This window comes from Chiloscyllium plagiosum, chromosome 36 (genome assembly GCF_004010195.1).
Source record: "Chiloscyllium plagiosum isolate BGI_BamShark_2017 chromosome 36, ASM401019v2, whole genome shotgun sequence".
Lineage (NCBI taxonomy): Eukaryota > Metazoa > Chordata > Chondrichthyes > Orectolobiformes > Hemiscylliidae > Chiloscyllium > Chiloscyllium plagiosum.
Genome location: NC_057745.1, coordinates 9366329 through 9389523, shown reverse-complemented (window position 1 = coordinate 9389523; position 23195 = coordinate 9366329). Strand labels below are relative to the sequence as shown.

The window sequence follows — 23195 nt, the reverse complement described above, 5'->3', positions numbered from 1 at the left end:
TTCAAAATTCTGTCTCCTTTTTCAATGTTTTCAGGGATTTAACCTCTCCAACACTCTGGGGTAAGAGAATTCCAAACATTCACTAACCCTCTGAGAGAAGAAATTCCTTTATATTTCAGTTTTAAGTGAGTTTCCGTTATTCTGATTTAATTTATTTATTGTAGTCATGTGTACCTAAGTACAGCAAAAAGCTCTGTTTGCGAGCAGACAGATCATAGCAAGCAAGGACATACAGAGTGAAGGGTGCTTCAACAGAGTGAGGCATACACTGCACAGCAGGTGCTTGAAGCAAGATCAACATTTTTACAGACTATGAATTTAGGTTTAAAACTGTGGAACGGTTATAGGATATGTTAGAATAAGATCTGCAGTAGGAAGCTTGCATGGAGTCACTTGGTGTTGGTGCCATCTTGATTATGTAACAATGCCCCTAGTTTGAGATTCCCCCATTAGTGGAAACACTTTCTCAACATCAAACCTGCCTGTCAAGCCCCCTCAGAATCTTGCATGTTTCAATAAGATCACCCTTCATTCTTCTACACTCTGATGAATAAAGGCCTCACCTGTTTAATTCTTTTGGATAAGTGAACCTCTTCATCCAAGTAACAGCCTGGTAAATCTCTTCAGAACTGTCTCAATTGCAAGTATGTTCTTTCTTAAATACAGAAGAAAAACTGTACATAGTAATCCAGGTACAGTCTCACCAACATCCTCAACAGTTGTAAGGAGACTGCCTTATTTTTAAACACCAATCTCCTAGCAATAAAGACCAAAATTCCAATCACCTCATTAATTGTTTAGTGCTCCTACAAGCTTACCTCTCATGTTTTGGGTACAAGAACACCCAGATTCTCAGTGCTGCACTTTTTTGGAGTTTCTTACCAAGTAAATTATGCCTTTTGATTTTTTTCTACCAAAGTGCAAGACCTCACACTTTCCTCCATTAAATTCCATCTTCCAAGTTTTTGCTGACATATTCAATCTGTTTGTATCCTCCTACAGAATCCTTACGCTCTCATCATAATATGTCCTCCCCCTAGTTTAGGATCATCAGGAAATTTGGATAGTTTATCATCTGCCACCTCCTCCAAGTCATTAATATAGATGGTAAATAATTGAAGCCTAGTCCTGACCCTGGTAGTACTGCACTACTTACATTTTCCAACCTGAAAAAGACCTATCAATCTGTGAAGCTCCCATCTTGTGGAAAGTCTAGGAAGACAGCATGAGAAGATCATTAAGTCTCACAGGCTTAATGATCTTCTCATTAAGTCTGCATGGGTTTCCTCCAGGTGCTCCAGTTTCCTCCCACAATCCAAAGAAGTGCAGATTAGGTGGACTCTTCATGCTAAGTTGCCAAAAGTATCAAGGGATGCATAGGCTTTCAGGACTGACCTGGAATCTGCAGGAATTGAGTCTCCACACCTCTAGTGTAATCACTCAGGAGAAAACACAAGGGGCATGGAACAAAACAGCTCTTATTTCACTGATTTTGAATATTATATTTATTTGCTGTGAAATCTGGGTGAGAGAAAGACATTTTGACAGTCACGATCAGCCAATTGAGTCATGAGGAGACATGGGTAGACAAGATTATTGACCAGTGGCCTAAATGTTGGGGTGGGGGTTGGTGGAGTCAGAGCATCATGTGATAATCTTAGGAATAATTCCACATTTACAACCCAGCCCTCTGAACTGTTAAGAATAATGAAGATAAAGCTCTGGTTTAAAAGAAAGATGAAGAACACCTTATAACATAATTACTGAATACCTAATCGATGACTCTCAGTTTGAGGAGATGTCTGGAGCATAGTAGATCACTTGGAGTGAAAAGTGTTATCCACTGTGGCTTAAGCCTATAAGACAGCCTCTAAATCCACAGCCTACCAAACTAATCAGCTTCTCTGTTTTAATGTAGTTGCCTTTGCATGGACATGGATGACGTTGCCGTTTTCTGCTCGGATCCGCCGTCCGTGCGCAGACTCGTGCATATGTGACCAGTTCGACCGGCCTCGGAGGCCAAGATAAACCGAGGCAAGAGCGAGGTCATGCTCTTCAGGAACTGGGCCAACCAATCCTCGATCCCCTTCACCGTCAGGACCGACCACCTGAAGGTGCTGGGTATTTGGTTCGGGGGTCTGAGGCGTGCACCAAGTCTTGGGAGGAGCATATCAGCAAAGTGAGGCAGAAACTGGGCAAATGGAAGCTATGGTCGCTCTCCATCGCGGGAAAAAACTGGTCATCAGTGTGAGGCACTGTCATTGCTGTTATATGTGGCACAGGTCTGGCCTATTCCCAGAACCTGTGCCGCTGCAGTCACCCGGGCCATCTTCCAGTTTATATGGAGGCCAAAGATGGACCCGGTCCGAAGGGACTCGATGGATAAAAATCTGGACGACAGGGGGAAAAATACACCCAATGCCACCCTGACCCTTTGTGTGTGGCTGCATCAAGCTGTGCGTGGATCCCCGGTACACAAACACCAAGTGTCACTACGCACTGAGGTTCTACCTGTCCCCGGTGATGGGCCTCGCCTTGCTGCCGTGGAACGCTCCGAGTAGTTGGACCGTTCCATATCATCTGTCCTTCGTGGAGAAGTTTATGAAGAAAAACACCTTTGTCCACAAGTCCATTAGGAAGTGGTCAGCACGTAGTGTCTTTGAGACTCCTCGGGAAATGGAGAGGGCGGATCCTATCAAGCGGTTCCCTGAGCAGACTGTCAAAGCCATTTGGCAGAATGCCTCATCGCCAGAACTTTCCAACAAGCACCAAGACATGGCTCGGCTGGTGGTGAGAAGGGCTCTGGCCTGTGAGATCCTTTATGCACGCCCAGACTCTCAGCCGCAGCCGCACGCTGCCCTCAAAGCGGCTGCGGGGGGAACGAGACTGTCACACACCTCCTTCTGGAATGTGCCTACACAGAAGAAGTCTGGAGAGGAATGCAGTGGTGTTTGTCAAGGTTCGTCCTGAGCAGGGCCATAACGCGGGACTCCGTGCTCTATGGTATGTTCCCCGGGACGCACACCGAGATGAATATCAACTGTGCCTGGAGGATCATCAGCTCGGTGAAGGACGCTCTCTGGGCGGTCCGAAACCTGTTGATCTTCCAGTTGAAGGAGTTGACCCCGACTGAGTGTTGCAGACTGGCACATTCCAAGGTCCAGGACTACGTGTTGAGGGACGCGCTGAAGCTTGGGGTAGCTGCCGCCAAGGCACGGTGGGGAAAGACCACCGTGTAACATCTGCCTGCCTAAGGAGAACAGGGAGCCCACGCAGTCATTTAGCTTCAGCTAAATATATGGACATATGATTGATAAACGTACAGACCTGTAGATACAAATGATAAATTCTGATCTCTGTATGTAAATGTTTACATATGTATGGCATGACCAACTGTACAGACCATCAAATTATTTTATGAATAAAGTATATTTTTGAAATAAAAAAAAAGTTGCCTTTGCACATTAAATGAAAACATTCAGAGAAATGTAATGAAAACAGTAACAATTTAAATCAGTCTATAAGTCACTAGGTCAGAGCAGCTACTGGAAGGAGTTATTACAAGAACTATCCACAAGAGCACAGAATAGTTTCTTAGAACTGTGTCAGTGAAATTTGATATGATTCCTGAAGATGACTTTCCTTAACAAACAATTACCAATGAAACAAATTATTCCATACTTGTTTAGTTAATCAATTTAATTGTGATGCCTGTTAAGCAGTGGTTAGTTTTGTTACCTTGGGTAACCTGGTTGCAAAATACAGTTTAGGATTTCTTTCTGAGTGAGTTTTGTTGACAGGGCAATTCTTATGATGCTTGTTTGATCACGGATTCAACAGCCTTTCTTTCGTTCAAGTTGTTGGCAGCAGTTGGCCAACATAGTAGCCTGTAAATGGCATTTGTGCTTGTTATCATAACTTGGAAACCCTGCACGCAATTTTTCTTATACAATGCACGCTACCCCACCCCCTTTCTCTCTCTCCACCACTAGCACACCGCCTCGCTAACCAACCTGCAATTCATGCCAATGGAAGGTTCCCTGCTTTCGGCTGACTTAATTAGAAATTGCTATGAGTGACGTCTTGTGACAATCTAATCCGACTCTACAAAGCTTTCTCCTGAAAATCTTTGCTTCCCAGTCGTGTCAACCTTCTGGGAGAAGTGGCTGCCTTCCTTTGCCTGAAACAGTGAGCAGATAACCACTTCCTTTTAGCTGCCAATTGTCGGTGAGTGACAAGGGTCCTTAAACATCCAATGGATTTAGTCAATTCCTGGTCTGTTGGCCTTATTGAATAGAACTTGTGTGTATTTTGTTGCCTTGACATAGAATGTGGTTGAGGAGGTTGGGGTAAAACAGATACATTTTTGTTGCAAACTGGGATAAGATTATTGGATGGCATAATACAGGGCTTAAACAAAAATGCTTAAAATCATCATAAACATGTGAACTCTGAAAACCTGATACAGAGCCAAAACAAGAGTTAGAAACACAGAGAATGTGCCTCAGGCAGCAAAAATTTAAATTTTAAAGTACAAAATTTTCATCAGAATGTGTCTGACAGATTCCCACTTGAAATGTTAACTTGTATTTTCTCTTTATCTCTTATAAAGTGACTTGCTGTGTATTTTCAGTACTTTAGCAGTTTCACCTCAGATTTCCAGAATTTACAAATTTACTTTTCTCGCTTCTTCATTTTTCTTTGTTTTTAAGCTGTATATAACAGATTAAACAGATATTCTCAGAAGACACTCGTGCTACTTTGTTATTTTTTGAATTAGAACAAAGTGTTATTTGTCTGAATCTGCTGCTCCGTGCGAATCTGAATCTTGTGATTTAAGTGTTTTAATTGGTGAAAGAGAAATATTGTTGAAATTGTAGCTCTCCTCCTTTGTAGAAAAGTTCACTTTTGCCTAAGACCTTTGATTCAATATTTAATTTGACTATTGCTAATTTATCTGCAGTGCACTGCTTATTAATATTGTGGGATTAACATAATTGCAAAGCTGTTGGGGGATGTTTACTATTCATGCAAAGTAAAATAACATAAGTATTAGTAAAGCCATCAGGCAAAGCAGAAAGTGTGAATAATAAATAGTGGTTGTAATATTTCCTGATCATTAATGTCTGATTCTTAAATCTCATCTCCATGTCTGATGTGTATGACATACAGACATTACCAGCCATTCTAAAGCCAATGAAATTCAGCAGGAAAGATGGCTTTTGGCACAAACCGAGATGGATCAGGAGATTTTCAGCTTTGATCCACTGGCTGGGTTAATGCAGTCAGTCTCATTTGGGGTAACATGTCCAGTACACTCACAGTACCTGGGAGCTAGTGATTTAAAAATGGTACACGTACTCTGATGAAGAGTCATCTCGACTCGAAAAATTAGTTTGCTTTCTCTCTGTGGATGCTGCCTGAACTGCTGTGATCACCAGCATTTTTTGTTTTCAGTACATCTACAGCGCTGCTAGGAAGGGGAGGTCTGGGATTTGACCCAGCAACAGTGATGGAATGGCGATATAGTTCCAAGTCAGGATTGTGGCTTGGTGGGGAACCTGTGGGAACTGCTGTTGCCTTTGGCTGTTTAAGTGGTAGAGATCACAGTTTTGGAAGGTGCTATAGAAAAGTCAGTCTCCTGAAAGGAGAGTAAATATATTCTCCAGACAGGAACTTACTGCCTAATATGCTCCACTCAAAGGAAGACACTGAAATTTAAAAATCTTGTTTATTTGCTATAACTTTATCAAATTGTTTGGTGTTTGGATGAGTCATTACTTTAGGTCAATGGTAGTAGAAAGTTGGGGTTCTGTTGTTAGTATCTTTCAATCTAAAGAGAGGGGAGAAGGAAGGATTCAACACAAGGAGAATGCATATGACAATCTCATTCTGCTGAGCTGACAATCTCTGCATTGCTGCTTCAGAAGACTGGCTGGTGGAGAGTAAGCAGATCCTGACAGAGAGGCACATCCTAATGCTATTCCACATGGTCTGGATTTTTGACCAGAGTTGCTGGAGAACTGAATTATTGCAATATAGTTTTCACACAGAGGTCTTTCCATTTACTTTTAAGGTGTATTCTAGTAATTTGTTATTTCATGAATGCATTATCTAAGTAATCATGACTTGGCGATGCCTGTGTTGGACTGGGGTGTACAAAGTTAAAAATCACACAACACCAGGTTATAGTCCAACAGATTTAATTGGAAGCACACTAGCTTTCGGAGTGTCGCTCCTTCATCAGGTGATAGTGGAGGGCACTACCACCTGATGAAAGAACGACACTCCGAAAGCTAGTGTGCTTCCAATTAAATCTGTTGGACTATAACCTGGTGTTGTGTGATTTTTAACTTTATCTAAGTAAGGTAATATCATCACAAGTTTTCTTTATTCATTGAGGGGATCTGGGTATCTCTGGTTAGACCAGTATTTATTGCCCATCTCTAAATGTCCAGAGGGAGATTAGGAGTTAACCACATTACAGTGGGTTTGAAGTTACATGTAAGCCAGACTAGATAAGGATAGCAGATTTCATTCCCTAAAGAACTTTAGTGAACCAGATGGGTTTTACAACAATCAACAGTGATGCATGGCCACTGTTGGATGAAATTTTTATTGATTTCGGATTTCACCATCCACCGGAGTGGGATTTGAGCCCTCATCTTCAGAACATTAGTCTGGGCTCTACTAGTTCTGTGACATTACCACTACACCACCACCGATGCAGTAACAATTTATAGTGCGGTCCTATATGTAACATCTAGAAACAATTAGGCAAGAGTGACTTTGATTGTCATTCTGAGGAAAATAATAATAAGACCAGGGATCTGTGATAGTTACTTACTTTGATCTTGGCTCAGTGATTGCACATTGACTTAAAAGGCTATATTTCAAGAGATGTTCTGAGTTTTGAAAATTATCATTTCAGCATAGTTTTCAGTCCAGCACTAAGGGAGGTGCTGAATTATCTGAATTATAACCTTCAGTGAGCTATTACACCTAGGCCCTTGAAATTTGGGACATTCAAGATGTCTTGAAATTCTCATGGACTCAGAAATGAGCAGTAAGTTCATCCAGCATTTTAACTGTAACCCTTCTTTCTGCCTCGACAGATGAGCTGATCATTCAGTGTATTTGCCTTTGCAAAGGCTAGCGGATCATTTAACTAGATAACGTTGTTAGAAATTCATGCATAATTCATTGATGTGAAATTAGACAAAAGGAGCTACCCTCTTAAATAATTTCCTTTAATGTTATTTTTGCTTTTTTTCATCACCCATCAAAGTAATGATAAGATATTTTATACATCCAGATTCTTTCTCTTTGCATTTTGGCTGAAAAATGTTGATATTCAACGAATGACTCAGTCTCCTCCGGAGATCCCAGCATTACAAATTCTAGTTTTCAGCCAATTTGCTTCATCCCATATGATATTAAAACATAGCTGAAGGCATTGGATGGTGCAAAGCCTGTGGGCCCTGACAACATTCCACAAATGACATGCTCCAGAATTAATTGCATCCCCAGCCAAGCTGTTCCAGGACAGTACAACTGGTATTTACCCACCAATGTGGAAGATTGCTCTGGCATGTTCTGAGCTGAAAATGTGTTGCTGGAAAAGCGCAGCAGGTCAGGCAGCATCCAAGGAGCAGGAGAATCGACGTTTCGGGTATAAGCTCTTCTTCAGGAAGGCTCATGCCCGAAACGTCGATTCTCCTGCTCCTTGGATGCTGCCTGACCTGCTGCACTTTTCCAGCAACACATTTTCAGCTCTGATCTCCAGCATCTGCAGTGCTCACTTTCTCCTCCGGCATGTTCTGATCCATACAAGCAGCTAAATCCAACCCGGCCAATTACCATCCCTTCAGTCCATACTTATCATCAGTGATGGGAGTTGTTGTCACCATGTGGTACTTACTCAACAGTAACTTGTTTGCTGTCGCTCAGTTTGAGTTCCACGAGGCCTACTCAGTTCCTGACCTCATTACACACCTGGTCCGAATCTGGACAAAGGAGCTGAATTAGTTAGAACATGAGTGTCACTTGACATCAAGACAGCATCTGGCCAAGTGTGACATCAATAAGCCATGGCAAAATTGGATTCAATGGGAATCAGGTGGAAAACTCTTCACTGTTTGGAATCATATTTGGCACAAAAGAAAATAGCTGTTGTTGTTGGATTTTAATCATCTCAGCTCCAGGACATCACTGCAGCTGTTCCTCAGGATCGTATTCTCAACACAATTATTTCAGCTGCTTTACTGTGGACATTCTGCCCACCATAAGATCAGAGATGGGGGATGTTCTTTTATGTTTTTACAACATTCAGCACAACATCTGATTTTTCAGACACTGTGTCCAAGTGCAGCAAGAGCTGAGCAACATTCAGGTTTGGGATGACAAGACTTATCTTGTTAAGGCCTCATATAGCATGCATTTCTCTTAATTCCACATTGCTGTGCACATTGAGAGGATATTTCCTTGCTACTATCTCACAGAGGATCTGGCAGGTATTTACTCCTGCAGGATTTACTTCAAATCTGGCAATACCCCCTAACCATGCACATTAGAAACCCATACCTCAGGTAAGGTGGCTCAGGTAAGTATCTGTGGGCCATTAGCATGAAGTAGCTTCCAGGTGGACCCGCTTTCCTGCTCCCCAACCCTACCATAGGAACGCAGCCCAGCAGCGTTTGTCTTGATTGTGAGGATATGGCAGTTGCAATATCCTGTCTTTCAGTCCTTGAGACTATGTGTCTTGGCTATGGGAAACCTACAGTGTTACATGAATGTGCCAGGCTCCTTGTCCTTTGTTGACCTCAGAGGTTATAAGGTTGTGATCAATCAGCGTCTTCTCATGAGATGAGGCTAGATTCAAATGGTATGAGGCAAGTAATTATTTTTCGTCAACCAGATTGAACATTCTGCTTAAATGTGAACTAAAGGCGGGTGTATAACACTGCGCAAACACTGACCATTGATTATTGGATTAGTTGTTGAATACCCCTTATATTTCAGTCCTGAATTCCAGCCCCTTTATAAAAAGCCCACCTCCTTATTCCTTCTGCTGTTTTGTGGATATCAAAGCTTCATTATTCAGTTGCTCTGTGGACGAATACAATGTTGTTCCACTTTGCATTTGCTGCAGTAAATGTCAGATCTTGTCCGTGATTCATAAATTTCCTCAAATTCTTCACGTTCCCCTGTTGGGGTGCAATCCCTGTGCCCCCAGCAATGCTCTACATTCCTGTCATATTGGCTCAGCCCTTTCAGGTGACCATTCTGTCTTTGTTTTACCCCATGATATTGAGGATCTGATACCCTCACTGGCCTTTGCATGCTTCCTATATCAAGGCCAGAGTCACTGTGACTTGTCTTAAACCTCCTTTTTGAGCACACAATCCCCTTTGATAACTTACTAGGTTCAATCCGATGATCTCCAATTACCTGCTTTCATTGGACCCCGTAGTGTCCAGGGATGTGCAAGCTAAGTGGATTGGACCATTGGACCAGTTCAGATCCCCTCAAAACATTTCAATGAAGTAGCCGGACCCTAACTTTATTAGTTGTTTTAAGCAGATGTATAGTGGATATTCTAGGAGTGATACAGATGGCCAACTATTTAGAATAGAATAGTAATTTGTTGTCAATTGTACTTTTTTCCAAAAAAAGCAGTGAGAAATGTTTAAGTCGCCATATCAAGATGTATTACAGAAGGCTTAGATAAGAAAAAAATAAAGTTTTTTACAAATAAGACAAAGTCCACCTTAGTTCAATTCATGGCTCCTGGATTCGGGAAAAGACAGTACTGCTGCAGAAAGCTGTTGAAGCCATCGCCCAAGATGAAGCCCATCAACCAGGCCAGAGGCTGTTGGAATACTGGGCCAGACACCTTTGGAATATGGGGCCAGAGGCCATTAGAATACAGGGCCAGAGGCCATTGGAATACCAGGCCAGAGGCCACTGCCAAAGCCGGCCATCCACGCCGGGACTGGAAGACTCCGCAGAATCCCAAAGCCTCATCGGTCTCAGGGCAGAAAACGTTACAGAAGCTGCCCATAAGAATCCCAGACCACAGAATGCCAGGCCGAAACAATCACATCGCCAAAGTTGCTGCTGACCTGGACCAGTTGAATCCTGGGCCGTGCCACCAAAGACGCCGAAGCAGACCACAGCTACAACAACCATGAGGGATCACTGCTGCCGCAGCCACCTGAAACATTCCTCCTCCTCTGAAGCCGCCAAAAGCAGCCTAAGATAAATATTGATGTCAAAAATAATAAATGGAAGAAAAGCAGAATGCATCTGACCTGGAAATCAGAAACAGATGGGCTCAGGAGTCCAAACACTTTGTGCCCTGCTGCCACCATTTTGTTTTTCCAGGCCAATCCACAGACTTGAGAACCATGGACTGACCATTGAAACTCCAGGCTTATGTGTAAACCATGATCCTGCCTAACTATGGCCCATCACTAACTCCACTGATCTCGCAAGGTAACCCTGACTGACTGCACAACAACAGCTGATTAGATTAGATTCCCTACAGTGTGGAAACAGGCCCTTCGGCCCAACAAGTCCACACCGACTCTCCGAAGAGTAACACTATGGGCAATTTAGCATGGCCAATTCACCTAACCTGCACATCTTTGGACTGTGGGAGGAAACCAGAGCACCCAGAGGAAACCCGTGGAGACATGGGGAGAACATGCAAACTCCACACACAGTCGCCTGAGGCTGGAATTGAACCTGGATCCCTGTGAGGCAGCGGTACTAACCACTGAGCCATCAAGCCATCCCCAGCTAGATTGATTTCCCACAGAACCAGGACAGACTGCACTCAGATCCCTCAACAGAAATGATGCGGATCGTTAAACTGGTATTTGGTCAACCAACTGACAGACTATGGTTAACCTCCCAGACTAGAAATGGCCTGGCCCCTGGATTGACTGCAGCTGCACACCCTGACTAACTGGATTACATCATTAGCCCCCTTTCCCTTTCACACACCACCACACTCGTTAAACATGTGCCGTGAAAATTCCAGGTATGTGTTCTGTCTCTGATATTGACGGAGCACAGTGTTGTACACCACCATGTCACACCCCCATCCCCTTTCACATTTACTCTCCACCGCCTCCCACAGGGCCCTAATTGCCTGCCTTCCCTTCTATTTGAAATGGCCACCCTGCGAGAGAAAGGCTGTTGCCCGACTGCACCTGGTAAAGTGCTGCCTGAGAACTGACCGAGCTGCCTGTGTGCTAAACCCAGGAAGCTGACAGTGGTGTGTTGACATTGTAATGCTGGGAGATCAATGGTCCAGGGAGACACAGTACTTTAGTCAGCATGGTGGCCCCAACTGCAGTTGTCACAGTTCCAGTGAAAGTGAGGAGAGGGAGAATAGTTGTGAAGGCAGCGAAACGGACTGTAGGCAGAGGGTCGAACTCATTAGGTAACTACTTGGTTTAGGCAGTTGAGTTTCTTGATTGGAGAGAGTTTAATTGGTAAGGGGAAGGGGATTAGCCAGGGACCAAGGTTCAATTGAGTGTGTGGAGTTTGCATGTACTCCTCGTGTCTGTGTGGGTTTCCCCCAGATGCTGTGGTTTCCTTCCACAGTCCCAAGATGTGCAGGTTAAGTGGATTGGCCATGCTCAATTACCCCGTAGTGTCCAAGGATGTGCAAGCTAAGTGAATTAGTCATGGTGTTTTGGACCGGGCCAGACCCTCAAAACATTTCAAGAAAGTAGCCAAACCCTGACTTTGTTTTAAATAGGTGTACAGTGGATATTTCAGGAGTGATGCAGCTGGCCAACCATTTAGTTTTAAACAAAACATAATTTATTTGCAAGATTACCAAATGAATCACAAACAAAAAAGAACAGAACACTGAATAACAACCTATTCGAAAAGCCAACAAACTATCCCATCTTAATGGTGCTGTTTTAAGTTCCTGCAACAATCCCCATTAACACCCCCTTGGCAAAAAAAGGTAACATCAAATACAGGGTCTTAGAAGAGAGACAGATGGCAGAGAGATTCAACGTGGAATGCCTTCTTCCATGTCACTGTTTCTTTTTGGATTCCCAGCTAACACCTGACCAGCAGCCTCAAAAACTGACTGCCTTCTCTGAACAGCTAGACTGCTAAAACCAAACCAAACCAGAGAAAAGCTGAGCTGGGAGGTTTGGCCACTCCCCTTTCATTGTGCAAGTGTTTTCTTTTAACTTAAAAGCATTCTCAAGTAGATAAATCCAGACAAAATGGAACCTCTGTCTTTACCACCCTTCTGAAAAAAAAAACACCCAAGGACAACCTAACCTTGTTAAAGGAGCAGTACCATCACACATGGGAAATGCGGGTTTATGGGGATAGGGTCAGGATGGTGGGTCTGGGTGGGATGCTCTTCGGTGGATCAGTATGGACTTGATGGGCTGGAGCTCCTCTTTCTGTAGGGATTCTAAGTAGGGTAATTATGAGATGTAAATACATGTATAAGGGCTACTCCCCACTTCACGGTGTGAGAGTGAGTGTTCCTTCCTGGTTTGACCTATTGGTAAAATGGTGCTTCATTCTTCATGTAGTGAGATGGTTGCATCTTACTCATATCGTACCTGATCAGGGTGTGATGGTTGAGACAGTAAAGAAGAAGAAGATTTATTCTGCAGGGGACCCATGCTCTTATAATGCAGATACAAACTGTTTGATTGCTTTAAGTTTGTGAGTGTGTGTTTCTTTAAATGAACCACTTGGCATCATCTTTACCCTCCTGTTCAATCCCCATATTCTTTTATTTCATGAACTAATTCCTGGCTCCTCTGCAGCAGTTTTAAATAATCACAGTTGTCAGTACAACTGCAGGTACTGACAGCAAACGTAGCAGATCTCAACATGTGCTGCAGAATGATACATTAGAAAGGTACACTGACTATAGTGTAAGAGTGAGTGATGGTCCCCTTGACAATACATTTATATGTACACATTGCAAAGTCCCATTTTGCAAAGCAGAAATAGTTAATGGTCTCTGCTTGCATTTTCAGCAAGTGATACAGCAGAATTCCAATACACCCTACAGAAAGAATATCTTCTAATCTTATCTTTCATTACCTTTGTGATTATTTTAATTTTCTTCCCCAACTATGGCTTAAACTTGTAAACTAAATCATTAAATAACTAAGACGCCAGGACTGAAGGCACAGCCTCAGAGCAAAGGGATGACCCTTTAGAACTGAGATGAGAAGGTGTTTTGTCAACAGGAGGGTGATTACTCTGTGGAACTCATTGCCACAGAAGGCTCGTGGAGTCATTGAGTGTATTTAAGACAGAAATAGGTACGGTCTTGATCAATAATGGGATCAACGGTTATAGGAGAAGGCAGGAGAATGGGACTGAGAAACATATCAGCCATGGACTGAATGGCGGAGCAGAGTCGATGGGTAAAATACAACTCAATATCCAGAGAGATTTGTAAAGCAAATTAAAGTTATAATCATTGAAGAAAGTTGGAATTATGAGTGACAAAAGGAAGGCAAGAGAAGTATCAATGTTCCATTTGTCCTGACGAAAGGTTCTGACCTGAAACATGAACTCCCCTTCTCCTCTGATGCTGCTTCACCTTCTGTGCTTTTTCTAGCTCCACTCTTGATCCACTCTGACTCTCCAGCATCTGCAGTTCTCACTATCTCCAACCTGTTAATTGCCAACTTCTGATGATATTTCGCTAGGCACTTCCTGAAAAACAAAGTATTAGTTTCTAGGAAACTGTTTAGAGTCTCTGATATCCTTCCTACTGATTTTTGTTTCCTTGGTGCATTATGTTTTGGGAAATATTCAATGTCTTTTTGGAAATGGACCTTGCTTCTTTCTGACCAGTGTCTGAGATTAAAGCCAATTCAGTACTTGGAGCATTTTCCCTTTTGGGGAGGAATATTTGAATGAGATAAGGCTCTTTATGAAGAAAACCAGAAATTTTCTGCAGAGCGGTTTGAACACAACAATGGGAAGAAATGTAATATACTGTAAGTTGCAATAGACTGGATCCAAAGTAGAAGGTAGTTCTAGAGCATTCAGTGATGGATTGAGTACAGAATAATCGGGTTGAACTGGATCTAGAACAATCAGGAGGATTGGATTTGCAATGACAATGGATGGAGCAGATCTAGAGTGATGGAGGATGACTGGATCAACTGAATGGATTCTTTGGAATTTTCATGGAATCAGGTGGACAGTAAACAGGGAATTTGGGAAATCTCCTGATCTCTCGTGTGGTCAGTTATCTTTGACAATAGTGTATTATCAATGTGAATCCCATCAGTGTCTCAGAATTGTTTAGTAACAAATAAATATTTTCTAACTCAAACTGTTGGAATAGTTCCTAAATCAATTTCTTTGAATACTTGGTTTAATAAACTGAATGACACCATCGTTAAATGGGAAGCATTGTTTTAACATTGCTTAAATTTTGAGATTAATGGAAGGGTTATCTCACATGTCTGGAAGTTTGGCTAATGTTAAAGGTTGTATTAAGCTGTTGGCAGGAGACAATCCCAATTCATTCCTGTTGGCCATCGTTTAAAGTGAAGACAGGCATTGGAAGGCAATCATCAGATTCAGGCAAGGCCCTATTGTATCCCTGCGTGAATCATAGCCTAACAGCATCATTGGTATTCTGCTATCTTTATTCATGAGATCCACATAACCTGGCATCATGACAAAGAGGCCAAGTTCCATTTGCCATGGAAACGTTATGGGCCAGTAGAAGCTGGAGGCTCCTGCAGAAAAAGTTGCAAAGATCCTTTTAGCTCCCGAGTCTGGTTTCTTGTTCCTTCCATCAGCAGAATCAAGTTGCCAAACCACCAAAGCTTTATGCTCTGGCAACTAATGTCCTGGACTTTCAAAGGCAATTGTTCTGTAACAAAAAAATGCTGAAAATCACAACGGATTCGGTAGCATCTGTGAGGAGAGAGCAAGCTAACATGTCAAGTCTAGATAATTCTTTATCAGAGCTGGTGTTCTGGTGAAGAGTCATCTAGACTCGAAACTTTAGCTTGCTCTGTCTCCACAGATGCTGCCCGTTCTGCTGTGAGTTTCAGCAGTTTTGTTTTCAGTACAGATTCCAGTGTCAGCCATAATTTGCTCTTACCAAGCCAATTGTTGCTGTACTGCTGTTGACATCACTCCCATTACAGAATGAGAGATTGCTTTGCTAAATTAAAACTCTCTTTGAGTTAAAATGGGGATTCCCTCCCTTCCTATGCCCCCTCTTGTTCTGACCTTGCCCCACTTAAAACTAATCTTTGGTTTGAATTGGTTTTCCCGCTGTACGAGGAATAAGGCAAGAGCTATACTGTTCTGTGTGACTCCTCAGTCTTGGTTTCTGTGTGAATGTCTGTGATCTTAGCTACTTGTTGCCTGTGTTAATCATAGGCCCCTCACAGTCCTAAGTAATCTAACTATTCGGTGTCGTTTTCAACGCAGCACTCAGTTCCAGATTATTCCTTTCTCGGGTAAAGCATTCTACATTCCGATTACACTTGGTGCGATAAAATTACCTTCTTATCTCCCCTTTTTGTATCCAGTGGTTATCTTGATGTGATAACCTCTTGTTTTCGGTTGTCCCAGCAAAGAAATTATCGATGTATGTGCTTACTTTGCTCACTCCTTTCATCACTGAGCTCCAGCAGGTGCATATGTTTATCTTGCTGTCTGTCCCTGAAGGTATACAGTTCTTGGAGGAACCTAGCAGACAGAGCTTCCACTGTGCAGCAATAACTGACTCAAGACTCACCGTGGTAGAAAGCTTCTCTTTGAGATGAACAGCAGCGTCTCATGACACAGTGTTTACTTGTTCCTTCTGTCAGATTCACATCAATGATGTTATTACTGGGAACGTAATGATTTCTCCCATAATGGATCGATGGTAACGTAACGCCGAATAAATGTTCAAAAATTTTGGAATGCAGTACTAGCCTCATTAATAAATATCACGGCGCTACCAAATTTTTGTAAAAATCCATTTAGTGCACTGACATTGTTGACGGAAGGAAATCTCCTGCCACACCTGGTCTGGTTGACTCTTGCCTATCTGAGCAGATTGCTAATGTATAACATGATTAATTGTGGTCCCAACACTCACCCCTGTAAGCCCACTACTTAGTAGTGAAATGGCCTCTTACAATATCATAACAATATTGTGATTCTGAAAGGGTTAACTGACACCACTGGATAACACCATTAATCAGAATATAAAGGACTGTTTGTGGAAGGAGCCAAGGACTTCTCTCTATGCTTTCTCCAAGTGACCTCCCAGTGCTTCAGTGGTTATTCTTGGTGTTAACAGCATCCAGGTATATGTATGTACTTGTGAGGTGTGCCTCATTTCTCAAAAGGAAGTATAATGTATCTCTGAAGCTTTTAAGTAACATGTACTAAACCTAGTTAAAAATCGCACAGCACCAGGTTATAATCCAACAGATTTATTTGGAAGCACTAGCTTTTGAAGCGCTGCTTCTGGTCAACCACCTGATGAAGGAGCAGCGCTCGGAAAGCCAGTGCATCCAAATAAACCTGTTGGACGACAACCTGGTGTTGTGTGATTTTTAACTTTGTCCATCCCAGTCCAACACCGGCACCTCCAAATTGTAATAAACCTATTTACTATTCATCAATATTGAGTCTTTCTTCTGCCTATGACATCCTTCCCCATACAGTATCAGTATCTTAGACAAATTCCAATAAGAAGGATTGGTGGTGACAAATCTAACCAAAACACGGTAGCCATAAATTTATAAGATCAACAATTATTGCTTTTTTGAGATTCGAGGCCAATTATTATTAGTAACTCAGGTGTCCAGCACTGCTGCTTCATTGGTTGGTATTTCCTGTTCAAATGCGAAGTTTTTTCTTAGGAGCTGTTTTTATTACAGAACTTTACAAAAATCAATAAACTTCAAAGAAGCGCACTACTAGCACTTTTCCTGCTTTTCTATTCCTGGACATGAGTGCATTTTCCAAGGGAAGCATGAACTGAGCTGATGGGATGTTCTGAGCAGAGTTTCACAATAGCTTTGAAGATGAATGGTTCATTGACGACAAAAATAAAATTACACTGAAAAAGGCTTCACTGAACAATTGGCACATATATGTGAATCACACAACACGTGGAAACATTCAAGGATACAAATGGACTTGCTCTAATCATGTCTACCAATCTCCCAATAAGAATATAGCCATTGTAGACACACAGTGATAATATCTTGTATTAAAATACTGCCTTTAATATAGAAAATCCCCCAGCTGCTACACAAAAGCATTAGCAAAAAAGAAAGTCCCTTCTGTTGTTATTTCACATCATATATTTCACCACAGTGTTCCTTAGGCACTCATCCATAGCTATGGAGTCAAAGTTTGTGAGAAGATTTGTAGCTCGGGTGCTCGTTGTTGTGGTTCTGTTCGCCGAGCTGGAAGTTTTGTTGCAAATGTTTCGTCCCCTGTCTAGGTGACAGCACTGAGGATGTCACCTAGACAGGGGACGAAACATTTGCAACAAAAACTTCCAGCTCGGCGAACAGAACCACAGTAGTATGGAGTCAACTTCAGCATGGCCTTTGATGATCCAATGCTACCTCATTCATCTCTTACATTGCAATTTTGTTGTTTAGCATCCAGTCCTGGCTACGCCTTAATTATCTCAAAAGAAAGTGTCAGAAAACTACAGCATCTGCCTTTGGATCCTGCTAAATCATCTGTACCATTGCTAGTGGATTTGTTCCCCCCACCTTGGTCACCTCTTCAACTTGAGTCAAACTGTTCACAAGCTTAGTGTCCAGTTTGGACACTGGGCTGAGCTTCTGCCCTCATCATACCAAGTGTGAGAGCCTTTGTTTCTCAGGAAAGGAGTAAATATCAGGGAAAATCATGGCGAAATGCTTACTGCCCCGTTCCCACTTCCATTTCTCCCACCAACATTTTTGTCACAATCTCCTCCTGGGCAGCTGGGGCAGTCGCCAGTTTAGGGCAGATACCTGCTCACATGCATGTTAATCGAGGTTTTATCAAACAATACAACATTGACACAACTTTTGAAGTACCAGTGGGTGAGTTCTGCACTGATACCAGACCTTGAGTGACTGATCATTAACGAAACTATTCCAAAACCAGGTGTATTTCTGGACTCTTAAAGAATAGTTTGGGACAGCAGGAACATAACTACTGCATCTTACCAATTATTGACCGGCATAATTATCCCATCATTGCTTTCCTTCACTCCCCTCAGTATTTGTTTTGCTGGACAATGACATTGACAGTCAAAGGTTCCTGTGAGTGCTGCTTCTGCCTTCAATCGTCAGCTGTGCAGTTGAAATTGAGGCCTCAAAAGGATTCAAGCCTAGCAGGAACAACCTCAAATTGAAACCAGCACCTCAACCCCTCTCTATCACAATGACTATCTCTTTTACTTCCAGCTATTTCTGTCTTTTTCTCTTAATCAGCTTATTTCTTGCTGAAGCCCACTCCAACCACTCCAGTGTTCTCCTGGCTGAACCTCCATTCTGCATCTTCAATAAAGCTCTTCTCTTGAACATAGACTCATCCATCACTCCAGCCCCCTGTCTCCAAGTTGCATCAAATTCTGTGTGGCCTCATCCTCCAGTGCCATAATCCCTCATTCTGCTATCTCTGTTGCCTATCCCATTTGCCTTGCCAGTGGTGGTTGTGTCTTCAGCAACCAGTCACATTCCCTGGAATTCCTTCTCTAAATCCAGGCAAATTTTCACCCCCCTTAAATCCCTCACACCTTTGTGAAGGATATCTCTATGTAAACAATGCAATGTACACATAAATTGCTTTTGTGTTTTCTTCATTCTCTTTCTCTTCAGGTACCGAAAAGCATGTTGTTGACCATGGTTATGGTTGGCAGGAAGCTGCAGCGGTTTGCTGTTGTCTTCTCCAGATGACTGACTGGGAGACTCTCCAATTACTACCACCAGCAATTGATTTTATGTTGGAGAGATTTATAAGTTGGTCCCAACCTGCTGACTGGCTGTTTTATGAATGCATCTTCTTCAGCCACCAAATTCTAGAGTGGGAGTTCGACTCAAAATTTCCATCTCAGAGGCAGGAACACCACTGCCCTACAAAACCCATATTTTCTTCAATATCCACCATCATTAACTGATTCTTTTGCATGTAGTCTAGTCAAATGGACAGAGGTAGTTTGGAGATCAACTCCAAGAAAGGATTTAGTGGTCTGCTCTTGTCCTTATCCTATGATTGTTTGATTCTATTTTGTTTTATGTTCCAGGCTGTAGAAAAAGGCCAGAACTAAAGTGATAACATGGCTGTGATTGTAAGTATGCAAAGAATTCTATTTTTCAGATCTCATATACAACATGACGCAATATAGAGGTAGGCAACTTCATCTGCCCTCTTCCAGCAGTCAATACAGCAATCAACATAGTTAAGTATCTAAGCTGCACATTTCTAAACACTTGATGCAATTTAGCATGGCTAACCAACCTAACCTGTACATTTTTGGAATGTGGGAGAAAACCAGACCCCCCAGGGTAAAACCCACGCAGACACAGGAAATATGTGCGGACTCCACACAGACAGTCGCCTGAGGCTGAAATCAAACCCAGGGCCCTGGTGCTATGAGGCAGCAGTGCTAAGGACTAACCCACTGTGCCACCCATATTTGTTCTTCAAGAGTGATCCCTAATTTTTAAACAGTCCCTCCTGGTTCTGGATGAGCCCAAAGGCAGAAACAACTTTTCCACATCCACCTTGGCAAGCCCGTTTAGCATCTTGCATTCAATCAAATCACCCCACAATCATCTAAACTCCAGTGGGGATAAGCCGAGAATATTCAACCTAGTTTTTGGGTGAGACTGAAGGTTCTGCTTCCGTGCTGTATATCTCTATGACTCTATGACTATGACTCTATCTTCAAAAGACAACCCACTCATTCCAGCTATCAAATAATTTTACACAGAGAGTGATGGGTGCCTGCAGTGCACTGTCAGGGGTAGTGGTTGAGGCAAATACAATAGGGGTGTTTCAGGGGCTTTTAGATAAACACAAGAATAAGCAAGGAATAGAGGGATGTGGACCAAGGGCAGGCAGAATGGGTTAGTTTAACTTGGTGTTGTGTTCAGCATAACACCATGGGGCTGAAGGGCCTGTTCCTGTTCTATTCTATGTTCTAATTAAACCTCACTTGAACTGCCTTCAACTCATTTCCATCCTTCCTTACGCAGAGAGAATAAATCTGAAGTATAACATCCTTCCTTTTACACTCAATTCCTCCCATTATAAAGGATAGGATTCTATGAGCCTTCTTAAATCCTTGCTGTGTTACCTGTGTATTAACTTTTGTAACTCATGTGTTGGAACACCTGGATCCCTCTGCACCTTGGAATTCTGCAGTCTTTCTACATTTAAGTAACATCCTGCTGCTGCCAAAGTGAACAACTTCACAGGTATAACTAAATTTAAATTCAACTTCAAGGTGGAATGTGGAATTCGATACACCAGCGGATCAGCCATGATCATATTGAATAGCAGAGTATCTCAATGGACAGAATGGTTTCCTTCTGCTCGTATTTGATTTGTTCACATCTTCCTGCATTCAATTCCATCTGCCAGATTTTGTGCCCACTGAACTATTTATACCTGTTTGCATCCCCCTTATGTCCCCTTAACAAAATTCTTTCCGATCTATCTTTGCACCTTTTGTAACTTTAGCTACCATGCCTTTGTTTGAACTGTAAGAAGCTGAGGCCCCAGCACAGACCCTTTCAGAATGCCACTTGTCACATCCTGACAATCACAAAAAGACCATGTATGTTTACTTTCTCTTATCTGCCGGCTAGGGAGTCTCAGTGATAGTACAGAGGAGTCGGCATTTATTGTTAACAGGTCAGGCTGAGCTTCAATACTCCCATGCCTGCAGTTGATAACCCACAGACACTTACTGTCTAACGCCATTGTAAGCATATTGGTTCGGCAGGTGTCTATAGATAGTAGAATCATAATCTTTCAAAATTATAGAAGAGTTTGATAGATGGGATACTGAGAGAATGTTTTCTCTTCCAGAGAAAAGCTTCATCAGAGACCGTCGATACAAAAAGGTCGCCAAAAAATCCAACAGGGAATTAACTCTTGATCAAACAGTGGTGAAACTGTGCAACTCCCAATCATGGGAATGGTTGAAGCTAATAGTATAGATTAATTTATGGTAAAACTAGAAAAACCAGAGGGAAAAATAAGGAATAGATGGTTGAAATGATAGATTCAAATGAAAAAGGAGGTGACTGGGGTTAAGAATAAACACCAATATGTACTAAACATGGAACATAGAACATAGAACATAGAACATTACAGTGCAGTAATGTTGGCCAACCTGTGGAACCAGTCTGAAGCCCATCTAACCTGCATTATTCAATTCTCGTCCATATCCTATCCAATGATCACTTAAATGCCCTTAAAGTTGGCGAGTCTACCATTGTTGCAGGCAGTGCGTTCCATGTCCCTACTACTCTCTGAGTAAAGAAACTACCTCTGACACATGCCCTATATCTATCACCCCTCAATTTAAAGTTATGTCCCCTTGTGCTAGCCATCGCCATCTGAGGAAAAAAGCTCTCACTGTCCATCCTATCTCACCCTCTGATTATCTTACATATTTCAATTAAATCTTCTCTCAACCTTCTCTCTCTAATGAAAACACCCACAAGTCCCTCAGCCTTTCCTCATAAGACCTTCCCTCCATAACAAGCAACATCCTAGTAAATCTCCTCTGTACCCTTTCTAAAGCTTCCACATCCTTCCTACAATGCGGTGACGAGAATTGTACGCAATACTTCAAATATGGCTGCACTAGAATTTTGTACAGCTGCAGCATGATCTCATGGTTCTGAAACTCAATCCCTCTACTAATAAAAGCTAACACACAGTATGCCTTTTTAACAACTCTATCAACCTGGGTGGCAACTTTCAAGGATCTATGTATCTGAGTACTGAGATCTCTCTGGTCATCCACACTACCAAGGATCTCACCATTAGCCCAGTACTCTGCATTCCTGTTACTCCTTCCCAAGTGAATCGCCTCACACTTTTCCACATTAAACTCCATTTGCCCCCTCTCAGCCCAGGTCTGCAGCTTAGTTATGTCTCTCTGTAACCTACAACATCCTTCGTCGTTATCCACAACTGTTCTCACAAATTTACTAACAGATCCTTGCAGTACCCCACTAGTAACTGAACTCCAGGATGAATATTTCCCATCAACTACCACCCTGTCTTCTTTCAGCTAGCCAATTTCTGATCCAAACTGTTAAATCATCCTCAATCCCATGCCTCTGTATTTTGTACAATGGTCTACCATGGGGAACCTTATCAAATGCCTTACTGAAATCCATATACACCACATCAACCATTGTATCCTCATCCACCTGTTTGGTCAACATTGCAAAGAACTCAATTCAGGTTTGTGAGGCATGACCATCACTTCACAAAACCGTGTTGATTATCCCTAACCAACTTATTCCTCTCTAGATGATTATAAATCCTATCTCTTAGAACCCTTTCCGACACTTTACCCACAACCAAAGTAAGGCTCACAGGTCTATAATTTCCAGGGTTGTCTCGAATTCCAGGAGCAGCAATTACTGTTTTATATGCTGTTGCATTGTTTTGGAACTTTGGAAAAAAGAAGTCAAAAAAACAGCAGTTTTAAAAGGGAGAAGATCAGACAAAGGAAGCACATGGTGAGGACAGTGCAGGAGAGAGAGAGAGAGAGAGAGAGAGAACCTGCACAGTTACTGCCTTTGCTGTTTGAATTCATATATCAGAGTGGACATCGGAGTGCAACTGGGAAAATTAACAAACAGTGAAATTCACAACTAATCTTGGAGGAACTGTTGGGAGAAGTTCACAGCACAGAATCAGATACATTAGTTGTTGTTTTAAGTCTGTCCAAGAGAAAGGCTGCAGTAGTGAGTATAGTGGATTCTTTCTTGAGTATATGTTTTTGGAGATAAGTCTCTTGATTAAATTTAAAATATAAACCATAGCTATTAATTTAACCTGGGGCAGTGTTTGTAGAGGAATAAGACGGTGTTATTTTCTGGGTCTGTAGATTGTGAAGGAGCAAAAATGGCCTTTGCAGTGATATGTACTTCTTGTCAGATGTGGGAGTT

The 23195-nt window shown here is 42.2% G+C and overlaps 1 protein-coding gene across 1 annotated transcript in view; it reads left to right on the top strand.

Moving 5' to 3' along the window:
* Nucleotides 1-4103: 4103 nt before the first annotated feature.
* rlbp1b (retinaldehyde binding protein 1b) overlaps nucleotides 4104-23195 on the top strand; it is a 40124-nt gene continuing 21032 nt past the window's right edge. Inside the window, exons 1-2 of the mRNA XM_043677251.1 lie at nucleotides 4104-4227; nucleotides 19298-19342. Of these exons, the coding sequence (XP_043533186.1) occupies nucleotides 19331-19342 (12 nt within the window). The 5' untranslated portion in view covers nucleotides 4104-4227; nucleotides 19298-19330. The remainder of the gene's footprint in view (nucleotides 4228-19297; nucleotides 19343-23195) is intronic.